Below are 13,021 nucleotides of genomic sequence, written 5' to 3'. Positions count from 1 at the left end.
TGAAGCCCTTTCTTGTGTCCTTTGCCATAATGAGATTTCACTACAAACCTGTGTAATTTCACTGTCAGTCTTATGTTTTGCTGTTTTCCGACAATAAAGGAAAAGGGTATGCACAAGCGACTTAGTTTAGGTTCGCCTACTTAGGGAATTGTCAGAAATACCTCCGTGACCTGCAAAGAATTCTAGACTCGAACAGCAACAAAAGTACATGGAGCAATCCTTGCCACCATGCTCCTCAGCACCCCAGTCTTGGATCTGGGTCAGTGGTGAACTGAAGTAATGGTTTGCTTTGGCACTGTTCTGAAGGGTGGTAAATTCCGTTAGTTGTCAAAAGAATTGGAAGTCAGTGTGTACTCGAGTATTAATCAGACACCAACCACATTGATTATTTAACTGCGGTATCACGACTTGTGTATGCTTTAAAAATTCTGTAATGTGTAGAAGATTGCACTTTTACCAGCCCAACCTATGTGTATTATGCTCATTGGAAAGGACGATCATATGGGTTTAACACGACCACACATTCATCTACCTTACACACTGAAACCGGTCTCTGAATGTAAATGGAGCACTCTTAGAGATCACAAACCTTGCCTTACGATCCATTATGCTCTAATGTACAGTTGGAACTTTTCAATATTTCGAGTTCAAAAGCTACGCAGAGTTTTCTCCCTTAGTTGTGTCAAAAGCATACTCGGTTCGGTTGTGTCTTTCAACCGGCACTCGCGCGGGTCGGCCCGTTGAATTGATATTCCGAATTCGACCGAGTCATATCGTCTGAGCGATTAATCGAATTCAACAAAGAGGTTTTAAGGGGTGATTGTGTAGCCTAATCATTGTGCTCACCACTCTGACGAGCCGGGTTCCATTACCTTCATGGCGAGCAAGCCATTTTTTTCGTTTAAGCCCGATAGATTGCAAAGCTCTATATTTAGATAATATTGAGGGCTTGCCCTTGTTTCAAAATCCCGGATTTCTTTCAATAATGGTAGCTCTACGCCCATGCCTGGGTACTGTGTGTGAAGCACATTTTAAGTTTCTCCAGCCGTGACATTGCTAAAAACGGCGTAACGCCACGCTCATTTTCGAGAGTGGCGTTGAAACGTCTAATAACGTTCGAGTTAGATCTACCAGCTTTAGCTACAGAATCTGCTGATCGACAGTTGAATTTCACGTCTGATATTTTGATATTTGGTTTGTTCGTACCATACACTAAAGGTAGTTTCACGTTGTGTCTCAGGTATCTGGTTACTTTGAGACAGTAAACACCAGCTTAGACCAGTACAACTTTGGACCCTGCTAACACAATAGGTTCGCTGGTTGTGGTATAACTGAAAGTCACCTCACAACTGCCTCAAGTAGTCCTGATTCAAAACAGAAACATGTTTAATACAGGTTCTTAATAACGTGTTTTCCTGTCGCACCGGTGTGGGGTCGTTGGGTAGGCCAGTGACTAAAGCTTTTGCTCGTCAAGTCAGAGGCCTATGTTCGATTCCCCAACCAATCCTGCCAGTAAGTCGCATTTCATGATGGACTTGTGTTTCTCAGGTCCAGTTCAGTTCCTGATCATCTTAAAATATTAAATACATTTCCATCCATGCATGAGTTATGGTGTAGCCTTGTGGTTACAGCGTTCGTTCGTCACTCTGAAGACCTAGGTTTGATTCCCCACATGGTTACAATATGTGAAGCCCATTTCTGGCGTCCCCGTCGAGAAATTGCTTGAATATTGCTAAATGCGGCTAGCACTAAACTCACTCATTTTGACTTTTTCCCAAGTTAGTGTGGACAAGACTCCATGAACTCTTCCAATGCTGTCCACCTCTGAGATGTCTGGTTATGCCAGGATTGTTTATTTAATTGGTTTATAGAAATCAAATCCAAGCCAGGAATTCAAAGTCAACCAGACATCGCCTTAACACACTATACCCGTGTGGGAATCGAACCCAGGCTTCGGCGTGACGAGTTATCGCTTTAACCGCTGGGCTACCTGACCACCCCTTACAACCTGTTTGCTACAGTGTCAACACAATCACAGTCTGCTGATTCTACGTAGCCTACAGACTTCATATGCGTGGCTAAAATACCAAATACTCAGTGAGTGAGTGAGTTGGCTTTATGCCGCAGTCCAGTTATGTGGCGGCGGTCTGTAAATAATCGAGTCGGGACCAGACCATTCACTGATCAACAGCATGAGCATCGATCTGCGCAACTGGGTACCGATGGCGTGAGTCAACCAAGTCTGCGAGTCTGACCTCCTGATCCCGTTAGTCGCCTCTTACGACAAGCATAGTCGCCGTTTATGGTAAGCACGGGTTGCTGAAGGTCTATTCTACCCGGGACCTTCACAGGTCTCAAATACTCAGTGAACCCGAACTACCACGTACAATATATATCAATAAAACCTTGGTCTGATGATTAAGGCAGCACAGGCTTCACTGAAACTGACTGGCTGCATTGTGTTATTAGGACAGTTCAATGAGACATCATGAATGTCAAATTACGCAACTGGTATATGATAACCGGTATAAGATAACTGGTATATGATAGCCGGTATATGATAACACGTTATCAACAAAGTCACTGACCCAGACCACCCAATCTATATATTTATTCGTATCTTATCACACGTCTGTGTTAGTGGGCATCTGTATTGTTTCCCAGAATCTCCACAGACTTCACCCTATAAGGGCACATATATATGTGAACGGATGGATATATATCTTTGAACTGTTATAATCAATTTAAGCACATATCCTTAGCGCCAGAGGGACCGGTGGCCATATTTTCTAATCAGTCCGAACGGGAACACCCCAGAATTAATACAAGCCCATCACTTGAAATTACAAATGTATGTCTGATTAGAAGAAGACTGAATATGTATTATGTATAAGACTGTACCAATTTAGTGAGTGAGTGAGCTTAGTTTTACACCGCACTCAGCAATATTCCAGTGTGTAGAATGAGAATGCGACAGGATGGCGTTTGGTAGAGACAAACATGTATTTTCCGAAACAGTTTTAGACACAATAAAAAATATAGGGAACCCATGAGTATTAAAAAACGCTCAAAAATTCTTCATTTCAGCTGAAAACGTTGAATGCAGATACCATAAAGCTGCAATAAGAATTTGGATGAATTACTTAGATAAACTGGAGATCGGAGATCGGGCTGGCTGACTTGGCCCATGCATGGCTCTGTATCCCACTTACGACGATCAATGCCCATGGTGTCAGTCACTCAATTAAACTATTTACATTCCGCTGTTCTATAATTATAACTGGCAACTTGCTGAAATTTGTTAAGCAGCACATATAGATACATGCATGTAGGATGCGAAGGTTGTGTTTTGATTTTAGCTTATTTCTATCATCCAGTCAGTTATTTAGTTATTAATGTTCAATCAACCTTTTGCGTGGACAGTTGTTTCCAGTGATTTTTAATTCAATTGATACGATAACATAACTACCTCTTCACTGATTACACCTCAGCACTTTGTCCTTTACACCGTCATCTGCAGAAGAGGAAATCTGGTTTAACCCAAAAGGGAAATTACCGAATGATTACAGACCTATTTCTATACTAATCTGTTTGTCGGGTGATAATAAGAAGGACACTGAATTCTGAAGCAAAATACAATACATAGAGTCACTCGTGACATTTTGCAACTGCACGGGGCCTGTCCTTCAGTTGTGTTTACTGTCTGCCGCAACGAGTGCAGGTTGCATGTTCGAGAACAGATGTGATTATCTGAAGGACACTAGGTTGACAAGGTGACCACACCCACTACCGCCAGTTACCATTACGGAAGCAAGACATTTATAACTCTCTGCCCGACAAGAATCCGTATTCTGAATGAGGTAGGAACGTAACGTATTTTTTCTACTGAGAGAGAGAGAGAGAGAGAGAGAGAGAGAGAGAGAGAGAGAGAGAGAGAGAGAGAGAGAGAGAGAGAGAGAGAGATGGGGGGGGGGCTAGCTAGCTATGTTTGAAATCGGAGGGGAGTGAACTATTGCAATTAGGATCTATATATATTTTGATCGACAATCAATTGTAATTTAAAAACAATAACTCAAGCACCCCATATTTCGCTGCAAATGTATTTTTATACCTCACCTTTCAGGTGAACTACAGCAAGTACTAGATTTGTGTATTTGTATTTTGTTTTAAAAAGCAAGTTGTTGTACAAGTCAAGAACTCCCGAAAACCACAGTTCAGTACACATGTACTTTCAGATATTATATCATATCATTTCAATCTGTACCGATACTTTGGTGGTGAACATGAACATTCCGAACGACATCTAGTCTATCTCGACGTCCCGGAACCATTATCTTCCGTTATACCAAGCTTTTGCTATAAGTGATAATTGGAGCAAGTCTAGAGTTTCCCCAAGTCGGAATCCCAAGTAGCGGGGCTACTTTTAAATTTGAAGCAAGAAATACTCCATTACATGACTTTTCAGCAAAACAACACATACATGTCGGTACATTGTCACTGTTTACACGCCATTGCACGTTCTACTCCGCACGTAAGCCTTTCCGCGCGAGTTTCTTTTCTATATATAGTAACGTACACAATCCGCTTTTTGATCAATACCAGCTTCTGCTCAAATACCTGTAGACTGTAATGTTGTTTAATACACACATGCACGCACAAACACATACGCACAAACACATTACTTACAGGAACGATAAATACAGGCAAAGCACTCAGTACAATGGTGGAAGACCACTGAACAAGTTGAAGAAAAAAGCCTTTGTTGCTTGCCTTCTGTGTCATGGTCTTCACTCAATCTGGTCTTTACCACTTGCAAATGTTGAGTTTACGTGTACTACATGTCGCATGTTGTGAGCATTAAACGCAGCCATAAGAAACACACACGCTCACTTGCACAGACCGACAGTCACATACGCACGCGCATCTCCGTATAAAATTTAAAGATCTGCAAAGATCTAAGACGTCAGTCGGACTTTATCAGACGATAATTAAAGTATACTTTTCCATGACGTCACTACGACATTTTAATCTACCCTATCATAATCAAAACATACGTTCTCTGTGATTTTTACAGGTCAAAGCAGCACCTTAATACACCATGGGGGTTGGGGTCGGGGGAGAGTTGGTGCGAGCAATGAGTCGTTGAAATATTGACACTATATTTCGGCTTCACGGTAAAGCCCCGCATCTCATTCATGGGGCAGCGGTAGAGTGCTTGAATAATACTGAATAAATAACCAGTTTGTCCAAGATGGGACGGACTAGTCTCACCAAACAACAACCGAAAACAAGAAAATGCACACAGTGCATTAATTCTAAACATGCTTACCACTGTGCTCAGCGCGATTACCGTGTAACTGAGGCGTGGTTATCGCGGTGAGATTCCGATCAGCACTAGACCTTGCAGCACATCTAAGCACTACAACCAAATCCCCACATCAAAGGGCAATATAGTGCAGTTGCGCTGTTTTATTTGAAGACGTTTCGCAACATAACCCTATTGCATTGCTTGTTAACGCCACACTCCTTGGGTACAAGATGGCGGTCTGTAAATTCTCGAGTTTGGACCAGACAAATTAGTGATTGACATCATGAGTATCTATCCATACCGACGGGGTTCCAATGTCACGCAAGGTCACCCAGCCTGATCACCCAATCCACCGTCAATGGTCAACCATGCATACTTGTACATAAAGACAAACACTTTTCATGGATACACTCCATCTTCACTGCAACAGATACAACGTTTTGGTTATTACTGTATAAATTGCAATGAAGAAGTTATCTACCCATAAAAGTGCTCTTTTTCATGGTACTATGTTTTAAATGCCACTTTATAAGAAGACTTGCAAGTAGGAATACATACTACCTACAGACTCGTGCCAAAAGTATTCGTCACTTGACGCCACTGCCATGGACTTCCCTGTTAATTTAGTGTAGCTGTGTAGTATAAATGATTTTCTTGCCTTTGCGTTTCGAAAGATCCACTTTAAATTTTGCACATTTGTGAGGAACCATCTTACCCACACTCATATAAGTTCTGTTTAATTTTCCGTTGCTTATTTATCGAATGGCAACACTTTAATCAACATATGTATGGTGCCCCAAACTCTAACATGGCGGCCTATGAGATTGTGCATCGTGGAACCATACCTTAGATGATAAATGGGATGCCCCGAATGAACTGAAATTGTGTGTGCAAAGCAAAGATGATTTCAAATTTGGCTGTCAAATTTGACAAAGATCCATCCTAAACTCACTTCTTGAAAATTATTTATGCTACACTGAAATAACATGTTAGTCTACGGAAATGACGTCAAATAACGAATACCTCTGGCACAGGTCTGTACGTGGTATTCTTTATCGCGTCAAAGCGATGCCTGCTTAATTACGAAACGGAAATATAGCTGGTTTCTGTTTAAGACTAAAACATGCATCAGTCATAGTGCACTGAGCTTGTTTCTTTGTATTTTCTTGTTTAATGCATCTCTCGGCTATATCACATTATATACGCCGGCCTCTATATTTGTAAATTATCGCAACTGGACCCCAAAAACAAGTGACTCACATAATAAGCAACATCCAGTGCCACTGGGGTTCGATGGCTGATTTGACCCAGCCACGGTACAACTCAGTCCATTGTTACTAAGGTGTCTTTTTCTTAATTACTACCATCACGGGTGCTTTAAAACAGATCAATTCTGGATTATTCAGTACACCTGATCTTCATCTTTTAACGTAACAGGGGTATGATTTAATCACACACAACATAATCAAGGACGGGAATCTCGAAGGTGGAGTTTATGGATATATGTAAGACATTCATTGTGAGTATGTTGGGTTTTACGTCGCTTTTAGCACTATTGCAGCAATGTCACGGCGGGAGACACCAGAAATGGGCTTCACACATTGTTCCCATGTGGGCAATCGAACCCGGGCCTTCGGCGTGTTGAGCGAACGCTTCAATCACTGGACTCCCTTCCCAACGCACCAGTGAAATTGTAAGAGCGTGTATGGACTCTTATTATTGATATCCCTGAAGAAAATATCCCAAATATAAACTACTGTCATTGGTAAATGAGAATCGGCGCTTTATCAGAGGAAATACAAATCTAAGGAAACGTGTCCATATTTGTAAACTATTTGAAGCTAGCCTGTCTTAAAATATCCAAGTCAGCACTATGGATCATGGCTAAAATTAGTTCCATACCGAACTATCTGCCAATGTTGGTTGCATTTATAATAAAACCGCATGTGTGTATCACAATATCAAAGATGAAGTTTCTTTTGTGCATGAAATTTGACACCATTGACCTTGACACTGAGGCTGTAGTACCTACATTATGACTTGTTTACGTCGAAGCGGGCGGAAAAACACGTGGTGTCGTCCTTATAGTTGCGCATGCGTGAATAACATTGAGCTATTTCCGTGTTGTGGTTGCAGGGAGCATTTAAGAGACCTCTCTCTTAACCTAACTGCAATATCACCCTGGAATTGCCAACAAGTCTAATGCAGACTGCCAACCGCCTCATCGTTTATACTTGCAGGTGAGATAGGTAACATGATGCTGGTTTGGTTAGATCAAGTGCATTTTGCTGAAATCTGGGATGAATATTCAGGTCAGTGATCTCGGTCGGGAGTTCGGTTGTTTACGATGTGTAGCAGACTGGAAAGACTGTACCGGTGTCTTCCTAACTCGGGCAATTGGGAGACTGGGGAGGGGAGATTAGAGCATGTGTTCGTCAGCAAGACCAGCAACAGACCCGTCGTATTGTCATCTGATGATGTCACCTTCTTTGCAAGTGCAACAAAATAGATATATTGATTTGCTGTTTTTGTGTTGTGGAACCTCTTAGAATCCATGCTTCACGTAGTTTTCATTTCTTTGTGTAAACGCTTGTAGTTAATATGGAACGCTTTCAAATATATGTTGCACTTTGTGTTTTGATTATAGGTTAATCATTTCCTCTTGAGAAAGATGTACAACAGCAACTAAGTTAATGTCGGTTAAGTCCAGCATGATACTTAATCTAATACACATTATTGATGGGAAGACCATAGGGAGTTGTCCATTTTGGTTGAGATGAAAGGTTCATTGCCAGTAAACAGGTGCCAGAGACATGTACCCCTGGTATGTTTTAGTATACAGAAAGGTACTTCGCAAAAATAAGAAATGTACCCCGAATAATTGACAAATCCTTAATCTTCAAACCAAAGCAGAAACCCCATCCCGATATCTAAGGGTAACGTTCCAGTAGGTCTCCACTATACCCTGGATGCATCTACGGGTCGCCCCGATAATTTTATTACCTCCCTTTGCATGGTCCTCATTCTCACTGTAGCCAATCAGCTAAGCCGATGTGACAACCGAGCTTGACAGTGTCAACAAAGATAGTGTTGCAGCTGCGATTTGTTCAGAGTGTGACTCATATTTTGGGGAAATCATACAGGCATATTGACAAATCCGAAACTTTGCAAAAATACATGCAAGAACTCCTACCTTCAGAGAACCTGTGCAAGGGTTTGTGTTGCCAAGTCTAATCAGTTAGATAATTTAAGAAGCGAAAGTGAGTTGTGATTGCGAAGCTCACCTTTCCATCGTAGATGCATCCAGGGTATAGTGGTGACTTATCGGAACGTATTCCCTGGAGATGTTGAGGATGAGTAGAAACTGGTGAATTGCATAGTTTCAGTTCACCTGATTATGAGTGCTGGATTATGGTGTGCATTGCGTATTTTAATGTATTGTGTATACTTATAATGTATCTTCATGTTTTTATGTTCTGTGTTTGAAAATGTCCCATGCAGTTGCGTGCAATGTAAATAGAGGAGTTGGTTAAGCACACTATACTACATGGTATGAGCACATTTCAGGGGACCATTTTGTGTCCTAATTAACACTAAAGTACATTATAAGTTGTTCACTGGTCACGAGGGGTCCATGGGCTAATGTACTGTCGAGATCTGTTTATGTTCCCCGAGCCCGCAGGGCCAAGCACCTGAGTCTTCTTGTGAATGTCAGGCGAATTGTTTTGTCGCCATTGTGTAGATGACACAGGGAAAACAAATTTAGAGTTATCTCCCTTCCATTTACTTTCAGTCACAAAACATCATTATTTTCTGTGCATCATGCGTGATTCAATGTTATTCAAGTTAACAAAGTACTACCATGAACCAAATGAGTTCAGCATTCCCAGTAGTGTACATTGAACAAAATACATCGTCTGCAAGCGTGGTACATTGAAAAAAAAATACAAGGGAGCTTAGCCAGTCAGAAAGCGACATTCAAGTGTGAGGTAAGATAAATCTCTGTTTTACCCAGGATGATGGGGGTAACCTGGTGGATAGAGCATTAGCTCATCACACTGAAGACATGTGTTCGATTCCCCACATGGGTACAATATGTGAAACCTGTTTTTGGTGTCTGCTGCTGTGATATTGCTGGAATATTGCTAAATGCAGCATAAAACTCACCGTCACTGTGTTGTAACTTGTGTTGACAATGACCAATGCAAGATAAACCAATGAGTGTAGAATTTTTCATGTTTTGGGTTGATGTAAGTTTTTTCTTTATGAATATCAAGAATCATGTTTCCTTTAGTACTTTGAAATAGGTAACTTCAGAATGATATACCCACATTAATACCTAATTTGTAATGCCAGGTGAGATATAACCATATTGGTGACTAATGAGGAAGTTGGAAATCAGCTAGAGATCTGAACCAAACTGTTAATTGCCTGAACCAGTCAGTGAAGGATCTGAACCAATCAGGCCAGGTTCTGTGGGCAGAAGAAAGTGGGGAATTGCCAATTCAAGATGGTAGACAGTTTGCCCCAGAAGACTGTCATATTGTGCATGATTTTCAAACAGTAGCCGAGGTTGCTTTGTCTTTCTTTTTTTCTTGGTTGTCAGGCAGACAAAAACAGTATCAGACTTGGTATAGTCAGTTTTTGGCAGCATTATGGAGTGAGTGAGTTGGGTTTTACGCCACACTCAGCAATATTCCAACTATATGGCGGCAGTCTGTAAATAATCAAGTCTGGATCAGACAATCCAGTGATGAACAACATAAGCATAGATCTGCACAATTGGGAACTGATAACATGTGTCAACCAAGTCAGCGAGCCTGACGTCCCGATCCAGTTAGTCGCCTCTTACGACAAGCATAGTCGCCTTTTATGGCAAGCATGGGTTGCTGAAAACTTATTCTACCCTGGGACCTTCACGGGTCGCAGCATTATGGAATGCTCATTCACTTGCTCTGATGCCAACTCGAACTTGATGTATAGATGGCTATATTTTTGAGCAGGCTTTCAAAGAACAGTTATTTCAGATCTGACATGAATGTGGAGAAATTGGTTATAATGTGTAGTCTGGCCTGATTTGTGCCATCATACCCTAGCTGTACGGGTTTTTGCTGATGTTGTCAACCACTAGTTTGAGTCAAAATATTTACACATTTCAGTAAAAGAGAAAAAGTTGTTTGCTCTTTAGTTGAATCATTCCTAACTTAATTACATATTTCAGTATCAGTTTCGTGACTGTTGAAAGCTGAGTAGAAATGCAGGTTTCCCTTCATTATTTCAGTATCCATGTCGTGACAATTGAATGCTGAGCGTTGATGTTCATATAATATGTTTTATATAAACCGATCACTTGATCGCAGATAGCATGTAAAGGCTTATTGTTCTGGTGTAAGATGAAATCTGTGGAAACAGCTGCTTGTAATTGAGGGGATCAGCTGACGCCTGTCATTTATTGTGTTTGCTTTGTATAATTAGCGTATTCCTTTTTACCATGCCATGGAAGTTGGATATATAAGTGTAGAGAACTATAGGTTTCCAGGAGGGTATTATCAATACTTGACTCAAGGTTGTAGAAATATGTGGTTAAGCCATTTTCTATTCTATGTGTTGTTATAAACCCATGCTTGCCAGAAAAGGTGACTCTGCTTGTTGTTAGAGGCGACTAATGGGATCGGGTGGTCAGACTTGCTGACTTGGTTGACACATGTCATCAGTTCCCAGTTACGCCGATTGATGTTCGTGTTGTTGATCATTGGATTGTCTGGTCCAGACTCGATTATTTACAGACCGCCACCATATAGCTTGAATATTGCGACGTAAAACTAAACTCACTCACTCCATCCTACTTCCATACATGTGTATTTATGATTTTTGCAAATGACTAAAAACATTTCATTGATGAAACTGTAAGTATGAACATTTATTCATATTTAACATTTAAAATGTAATTTTATACATTGCAAACTCAGACTTTCTCTCAGATCACAATGATTTTAAAGTTTAATTTCACTCTAATTGTAACTCTGAATCGGAAAACAAATCCACGATCGATTATCGGAGGACTTATGGTGAATGATTATTGACTAGTATCAAAATTAATGCATTTTTCATGAAACCAATTTTAGGAGTTTTTTTCTAATTAATATGAAAAATATTATTTTCAAAAGTGATTTAAAGCTGCACACACATTTAGATGAAAGGGAGTGTTGGTGCAAGACTCTGAACTTAATGAGTTAAGTTTTGCACCCATCAGTTTTCTATGCAGGGATGAGACTTACCTGCAGATATGTCAAGTCACCGTAATGATACATGTCATTACAAAATATGCTTAAGTCATATGGTTCCTCAAAACCCTTACTAACTTTCACAGGGATATTGGGAGTTGGGGCTCTAGTTTGACCTACTTTTCAATGTTAACGTGAAACAAGACGACTTCCTCACTCATACACATAGAGAATGCATGTAGACTATGTCCCGTGTAATACCATATTTATGAAATGAGTGAATGGTTTGGTATCAAACAAGGGAAAGCAAGTTAGTGTGACGACATCATGCGATGTTATTACACAATGTTTAATAACTTTATAAAGTTATTATACAGTGATATCTTCAACGAGTGAGTAATAAATATGTTTGGGCTCTTAAGTCAGATTTTGAAAGTGCGTTCCAGATAATTGGGCCAAAATAATATAAATTGATATTCTTTTATTTTTAGGGAGATGGATAACAATCGCTTTCTGCTATCAAATCTTCACAATCGGTTCCTACTCTTGGAACTACTTTAATGCCTCAGTCTGACCAGTACCAAGGTTCAGCATACTTGAAGTGAACAGCAAAAGGCAAGGCAAAGGAGGGCAATTTGAAGACTGAACAAGTCAGGTATTAGACACATCAGCGTAGTATTGAAGCAGCACCACAAACAGCAAGATGTCCGAGAGCGATGATGAATTCATGATATTCCCCATCACTGACTTGGATGCCAACTATGATGCCTCTCAGTCGGAACAGGAAGACAGTGGTGTCGACCACCAGAGCAGCGATGATGACGAGAAACCCAAAGTCTACATGTCCTTGCGGCAGAGGCGTCTGTCGAAGGTCCTGGGGACGAATCCTGTGCCGTTGGTGAAGGCCAGCATCCTGCCGCCGGTTCCCAACATAAATAAGCTTCACTGGTTGTCAGCCATCAGAAAGGCAAAGGAGATGCAGGATCCCTGGGAGGTGTTCCACATCGAGGACATAAAGGTCGAGAAATGCATCAGGCATCGCTACAATGCTATCAAGAAGAGTTGGGTACAGGATGAAGTTAGTGTAAAGATTCAGGACAAGGTGAGTAGACTGTTGTCCTTGATCAGAGTCTTTTTGTATAAACTCACTGGTCATTTCTTGATCTGTCTTGACTAGTAGTTTCTTGTTCTGTGATTTACCTGCAGAAACTTACTAGTCATATCTTCATCAGTGTCTAAAAGGAAAGGTGGGTTTTTGAGGTTCACTGCCTCTCTGTTAATATTTATCATCAACATTTGGTAATGTTGGAACTCTTTGGGCATCGCTGTGTTGTTTGCAAAAGCAAGAGGCGTTATTCTGAAGGTTTGCAGCTACTCCATTTGAGAATGATCTTGGGACCCAATAGATTTTTATTTTTTAGCAGAAAGTGGTGAAAAGGATCTTATGGATTTCATGCCTGGTTTCAAATACAGAACATTGGATGTGTGA

General features: G+C 40.8%; 1 protein-coding gene across 1 annotated transcript in view; it reads left to right on the top strand.

The window, feature by feature from the left end:
• The first annotated feature begins 7,415 nt into the window (after positions 1–7,415).
• The window catches only part of LOC137285135 (eukaryotic elongation factor 2 kinase-like), a 36,029-nt gene continuing 30,423 nt past the window's right edge, over positions 7,416–13,021 (top strand). The window contains exons 1-2 of the mRNA XM_067817363.1: positions 7,416–7,548; positions 12,024–12,634. Coding sequence (XP_067673464.1) covers positions 12,236–12,634 — 399 coding nt within the window. The 5' untranslated portion in view covers positions 7,416–7,548; positions 12,024–12,235. The remainder of the gene's footprint in view (positions 7,549–12,023; positions 12,635–13,021) is intronic.

Source organism: Haliotis asinina, chromosome 5 (genome assembly GCF_037392515.1).
Source record: "Haliotis asinina isolate JCU_RB_2024 chromosome 5, JCU_Hal_asi_v2, whole genome shotgun sequence".
NCBI lineage: Eukaryota > Metazoa > Mollusca > Gastropoda > Lepetellida > Haliotidae > Haliotis > Haliotis asinina.
Note: the sequence above shows the minus strand (reverse complement) of the source record. Positions and strands in the feature narration are given on the sequence as shown.